This window comes from Oncorhynchus keta, chromosome 22, assembly GCF_023373465.1.
Source record: "Oncorhynchus keta strain PuntledgeMale-10-30-2019 chromosome 22, Oket_V2, whole genome shotgun sequence".
In the NCBI taxonomy this organism is placed as follows: domain Eukaryota; kingdom Metazoa; phylum Chordata; class Actinopteri; order Salmoniformes; family Salmonidae; genus Oncorhynchus; species Oncorhynchus keta.
Window position 1 is genome coordinate 1,923,353 of NC_068442.1, and position 6,861 is coordinate 1,930,213.

The 6,861-nt window shown below is 43.1% G+C and overlaps 1 protein-coding gene across 3 annotated transcripts in view; it reads right to left on the bottom strand.

Annotated features, from left to right (window-relative positions):
• The window catches only part of LOC118400909 (cyclin-dependent kinase 17-like), a 51,782-nt gene extending 47,043 nt beyond the window's left edge, over positions 1-4,739 (bottom strand). For 2 of the 3 annotated variants that reach the window (XM_052474652.1, XM_052474651.1), the window contains exon 1: positions 4,350-4,739. Coding sequence is in view for 2 of the 3 variants with exons in the window: in XM_052474651.1 (XP_052330611.1) it covers positions 4,350-4,405 (56 nt within the window). In the remaining variant the exon portion in view is untranslated. The remainder of the gene's footprint in view (positions 1-4,349) is intronic. The other variant, XM_052474650.1, reaches the window with a different exon arrangement.
• Between the last annotated feature and the right edge of the window lie 2,122 nt (positions 4,740-6,861).

Sequence of the window (6,861 nt, forward strand, 5' to 3'; positions counted from 1 at the left end):
GAGGATGGAATTATGGTCAGATTTGCCAAATGGAGGGTGAGGGAGAGCTTTGTATGCTTCTCTGTGTGTGGAGTATAGGTGGTCCAGAAATCTTTTCTGTCTGGTTGCACATTTAACATGCTGATAGAAATTTGGTAAAACTGATTTAAGTTTCGTTGCATTAAAGTCCCCAGCTACTAGGAGCACCGCCTCTCGGTGAGCATTTTCTTGTTTGCTTATAGAGGAATACAGCTCATTCAATGCTATCTTAGTGCCAACCTCTGACTGAGGTGATATGTAAACAGCTTCGAAGAATACAGATGAGAACTCTCTCGGTAGGTGGTGTGGTTTACAGCTTATGATAATATACACAACCTCAGGTGAGAAATAGCTCGAGACTTACTTGGATATAGTGCACCAGCTGTTATTTACAAAAATACATAGTCTGCCGCCCCTTGTCTTACCAGACGCCACTGTTCTATCCTGCCGGTACATCGTATAACAAGCCAGTTGTATGCTGATATTGTTTAATCTTGTTTAATCTTCCCCGTAACTCGTCGATTTCATTGTCCAAACATTGCATTTTTGCTTGCAGAATTCTCAAAAGGCCGCCCGCTCTCCGGCCTCTCTTTATCAGCCTCCTCTTCACGCAGATCACTGGGGTCGAGTCCTGTTCCCGAGGGAGCCGTATCGCCTCTGCCTCGTCAGAGTCGTGAAAGAAGAAAAAGGATTCTGCTCGTCCATGGTAAATAATCGCAGTCCTGACGTCTAGAAGTTATTTTCGGTCATCTAAGAGACGGTAGCGGCAACATTATGTACAAAATGAGTTTAAAAAATAAAGTTACAAACAACGCAGATGAACGAACAAAAAAAATACAATCGGTTGGGGGCACATAAAACGTCTGCCTTCTGCTCCGGCGTCATTTTAAGTCCATCTTAAATCCTACTCCTATGCGTTCTGCCTACAACATCTCTTGCATAGTTTGTTTTGTTTCGGTATGTTGCATTGAAAGTGCCTAATATTGCACTGATTCGATCACAATTGCCGAAGTAAAGGAAACGTTGATAGTGTTAATAGGGAAAACTCAAACAGTTGTCACCAACCTTTTCTGAGGCAACATCACTTTGAGTCAAAATGCAAGCCGAGATCTACCGCTCAGATTTGGACTTTTACATTACTTAAAAAACGTAAGCCTATGCAACATTAACCAATTAAAAAACGTACTGTAGCAATGACGTTTGTGCAGTAAGCTATAGGCCCAATACATGATTACCGCATATTGGCTTTGCTTGAATTGCCCTGCCAATGCATGGTTGTTCGGGCCATTTAAAAAATATATATATTTCAAAATTTGAGGTAGGCTATATGATCACACTGGTAATAGATCTGTTGTTGTATTACTTGTGGGCCACAGCTGAGTGAGCATACATTTAAATAATTAGATTTTTATTTACTGGGCTGACGGTGCCTGCATCTGATGGTCAGTCTCAGCAGATGGAGAGAACAGCAGACTGAGGGTCCGCTTCTCAACATCCCTCCACTCTCTCTTTCCTCCACTGACACTGACCAAAAAGCTGATTGCGTAACTCAAGTTGCACCACATTATTTGTGCCTCATTCACAAATTCATGTTGTTACTCCTATGAACAGAGAAAGTGAAATATTCCTTGATATTAAAAAAGACCCAAGCCACTAATAATAACAACACAACCTTATAGATACACTTTCCACCTCATTCATTACTGCTGCAGTGCTTGTTGTAGCGCTGAGTGGAAATAGGAAGAATGTGCATTTTATGGCTGATAAAAGTGTTGAATAGAAAGTGTTGACAGCGCTGAGTAAGAACTTAAACCTGAACTCACTCATTAAAACAGCAGCTCTTTGCTATATCCGTTGACAGTCTCACTCCTAGTCATGGTTTTAAACGTTTTAGAAATCTCACAGTAACAACTTTGCTGTAGCTTTCTTTTATGCCTGCTACATTACTGCAGACACGGTCATCTGAGACATCTGATTGGCCAGCGGAAGGCCTATAGTGCACTTGATTTGCTCTCCGGGCCCGCCGGGAAGGCAGAGTGTGTACCTTCAGACACATCAAATGGTTCAAATGGCAACAGTTCGCCTACCCGGCGAGCAGGGCAACTAATCGGGAGCACCTACCAATACAAGGCTTTATCACTGGGTTTTGTACAGAAATGTTTGGCAATCGTGTAGGAATGCCTTGGGGATCAACAAGTTGGTGACCACTGCTCTAGAAAGTTGTAGGGAAGTTCAATCTCGCACTTCTCTCAGTGGGCTAATATTTCTTCTCTACCGCAGTCCCGGGGGAGTGGCGGAGACAATCTCGGGCAACTGCGCACCCACGCACATGTGCAGCTACACACCTTCACAAGCCATCCGCATACACACCCAACCACACACACCCCCTCAGAGAGCACAATCTGATATATCCTACCCTACGGGGATCAGTGCTGCATGGCTACAGCTGTTTCACAGAAGGTCACGCTACCCTGCCTTACAATTCCACCACCATCTCAAACCAAGGTTATACAACAACGTCAAACACACACACACACACACACACACACACACACACACACACACACACACACACACACACACACACACACACACACACACACACACACACACACACACACAGGAAAGACTCAACTCCACCTTGGTGGCAACCATCTCCTTACAACCTCAGTGGGGCACCATGTAACACACAGGGGTATTTACACACAAAACCTTGACATGACTGAACCAAAAAGAAGAAAGAGCCCATCAATCTGATCTAAACATGAGTTAACGTTTGAATCACAGGCTGACACGAGAGAAAACCACAACCAACCACTGAGAAGGACTACAACTATATACACATTAGTTATTACAACTCTACAATGCGGGTAATCAATAACACTATAATGATCAGCTCCAGACTAAACTAAACTTGGAGCTAGTGGCTGCTCTGGGTCAGCACTCTGTTCGTGTGTGCACTGTTCCTCGGGGTGAGTGAGCTTGCATTCAGAACAATGACGTCTTCCTTCAGGACATCCTGCCAACCCCCCTCCCCCACACACACACACACAGAGGGTCGTATAACGGGTGAAGCCCAGTCAAACAGTAACCATTAAAGGAAGAGGAATCCCACCAAAAGGAAGGAATGCCATGAAAACAACTGACTACCACTTGCGTCATCCTTGAACCCACAGACACGTTCCTGCAGTCTACTGTAAACGTGCTCTACAAGGTTCTGTCTGCCACATGGCAAGGCTCCATCATGCCAACAATGTATTGCCCACACAAATATAATTCAAAGGTTATCAAGTGTAATGAATCCCCACTATTTCAAAAACTTATTTACAGGCCCTTCCCAACAATAAATATTAAAATAATAACACAAGGAATAAATTCATGGATACTTGTTGCAATCCATTGAATACCACTGCGATAGCTTCCTGTGATGTTTTAACTAGTAAATCCTATGGGTCAAATGTAATACTATTTCATTCAAAAATGCCCCCCCCCCCATTATGTAACTTAAAAATATTCCAAGTCTGGTTTACAGCAAAGATTACTTTGTTCTATAAATGTTTTGGAAAACACAAACATGTAGATGGATTTGAAATGTAGGTCAGTAAATGAATTTGGGGTATCACTTTACAATAGGGAATAAAAGCGAAGTCGATCCAATCATACCTGTCATGCCTGCATACTGTAGCGTACCATCACTAGTAGGGACAACGTGGTGTTTTTGGTGGTTGTTTTTGACAAGAATATTATTTTCAATTAATAATTTTGTTTAGTTCCTCTTAAACCCTGTGCTTTCCTCATTAAACGACAACATACAGTATTTCTGCGAATTCAGCACTTCCAAATAGCGCACGCTTACCTATCCCATATATTTTTTAAACATGACAGCTGTGGCTTAGCTCCTGGCTGTGTACCTTTTAAATGTTTAATTATTTTGTGTTAAGAGTATCCAGTTTACCTTCCACAGCCTAATAGGCAGGACGGGACAACGCCAATTAGAATAGAAACAGCCTGTCCACCACAATAGAAAGCTATTCACACACACACACACACACACACACACACACACACACACACACACACACATACATACATACATACATACATACATACATACATACATACATACATACATACATACATACATACACACACACAGGGGAGCGCTGTGAAATAAACATTGCAACATTGTTACCCCATTTTGTGACAACGCAGGGTGGAATGTGTTTTGTTGTGGCCGCAACAACTCGTTGCTATCATCAAGCCACTTACACGGTAGGCATTTGTTGCAATTTCGTAAGGACCCATCAGACAAATGTTACCATAGCGCTCACCAGAAACGATTTGCGTTGTTCCGACCGGTGTCCCCGTCCCCGGAGCTTCTTTTCATGCCGGATGCCGTCTTTCCACCCGATGTAAATAGTGGACTGCTTTGTTGTCTCGGTGTAGTAGTTTCTTATCTCCAATAATGTCACCTAAATCCGCGAGGATGTTGCTCACGCCATGGCTATCGAGGACTCGAAGTTAGAACCTTTGTTTGGGGGGCGGTAGCGAGTGAACTGTTCCCTTTTCGGTTGGAGAACATACCAGCGTGAGAAACCGATGATGACGATGGATCGGTGTTGAGGGGTGCGAGCTCAGCTGTGTGCGCCTGCCTGACTACTGCTTGCTGACGGTGCCACGGCCGCCGTGTCATCGAACGTATGTTTTCAGACAGAAGAATTTCAACCCCGATCACCAGGGGAAATAGCGCCACCCACTTCGCTATGATCGCCAGTTCATTGTTAGAAACTTCATTAAATGACCGAACTGTTTTTTTTTAAGTCTAGTTTGAGAAACAGACGCCTCACAAATCCTCAACTGGCAGCTTCATTAAATAGTACCCACAAAACACCAGTCTCAACGTCAACAGTGAAAAGGAGACTCCAGGATGCTGGCCTTCTAGGCAGAGTTCCTCTGTCCAGTGTCTGTGTTCTTTTGCCCTTTTCTTTTTATTGGCCTGTCTGAGATATGGCTTTTTCTTTGCAACTCTGCCTAGAAGGCCAGCATCCCTCTTGCTCAGTTGTGCACCGGGCCTCCCACTTCTCTTTCCATTCTGGGTAGCGCCAAACTGTCCCAAATCAGCTCTACATACATAATTCAGCAGGGAGGTGTGCAACTACTACACATTATACCCATTATAACAGTGTAGAAACTGAGTCGTAGTGGGAGGACCACACGCCGTATCATCTCGTGACAAGTTAACTTCGATAAAATGGTTATTGTTTTGTAGCGAATGCAGGGGATAGCCCCGCCCGGGACTCAAACCCAGGTCCAGCGACTGTCAAACCAACACCATCGTTATGCCAAGAAGTCCAAATCTTTTGACGAGGTCACTAGGTGTTGGGTTAAGGTCGCAACAATATCAATATTTGCTCATAAAGGAGTTTCCACCGCCATAATTAATTTTACAGACACAAAAGGATTCCACCAACAAAGGATCTGTAGGCATTTATAAAATGTGTCCCAAACTTCCTATTTCCATCACAGCTGTGGTGTTTTTTTTTTATATGGTATGACTACTTGCATAAAAACTGTGGATGGAAACAGGGTTATATAGGTGGTAGTTTATTATCTCTCTCGGTCTACGAGTTGATGCTAATCCGTCGTCAGTATTGTGGAGTTAAAGTGACATTTGAATGTTGAAAGCTGAACCGAGAGCAGCGTTGCTTTTCTTTCCAGCATATAAGTATCGACACTGACAGGGCCAGTGACAAACACATAAAGAAAACAATATATTTTATTTTTTTTAGAGGGGGGGGGGTCTCAGTAGGGATCTCAATTTGGGGTAAATTGGGGTTAAACGCCTCCTTCCTGTAATTGTCACAGAAACCCCTTTATGTCGAAAGCTTTATGTGGGGCTCCCGAGAAGCAGAGCGGTCTAAGGCACTGCATCTCAGTGCAAGAGATGTCACTACAGTCCCTGGTTGTATCACATCTGGCTGTGATTGGGAGTCCTATAGGGCGGTGCACAATTGGCCCAGAGTCGTCCAGGGTAGGCCGACTTTGACTTACCTAGTTTTTTTTTTATGATACCAAAAGTGTCCAAAGCTGTCAAATCAAATAAATACTACGCATGCCAGTCTCTCTTGGCTCAGAGTTGAGGAGAGACTGACTTTATCACTTCTTCTCTTATAAGAAACATTCATCTGTTGAAAATTCCAAATGGTTTACGAAGTCAATTCACACACAGCTCTGACACACACACTTACCCCACCACCAATGCCACCAGAGGTCTTTTCACAGTCCCCAAATCCATAGGAAGTTTAAGAAAGTGTAAAGTATTATATAGAGCCATTACTTCATGGAACTCCCTTCCAGCTGATATTGCTCAAGTGAACAGCAGGGCCTGTTTTCATAAAACAGATAAAGCAACATCTCATGGCACAACGCCTCTCCCCTATTTGACCTAGATATGTTGTTTGTATGTATTGATATGTAAGCTAATTGTGCTGTTTTCTTGTTTGTTCTGTAGTTCTGTCCTTGAGCTGTTCTTGTTTGTGTGTGGACCCCAGGAAGAGTAGCTCCTGCTTTCGCCACAGCTAATGGGTTCCTAATAAAATGTCAAATACCAAATGACAGTTGTCTGACTGAAAACTTTACCAGGATGAGGACTTGCCAATGTCAAAGTCTTTCGAAAGCTAAATGACATATTGTTTGTTTGGCTAGCTTCCTGCCGTATATTCCAAATGGATAGACTACTGTCACTTACCTGAAAATCAATTAAAAATGGACGTTTAATGATCATGGAAAGCATTCAGTTAGTTCATGTGTAACTCTGATAGAGCTAAATGTGTGCAAGTGTTT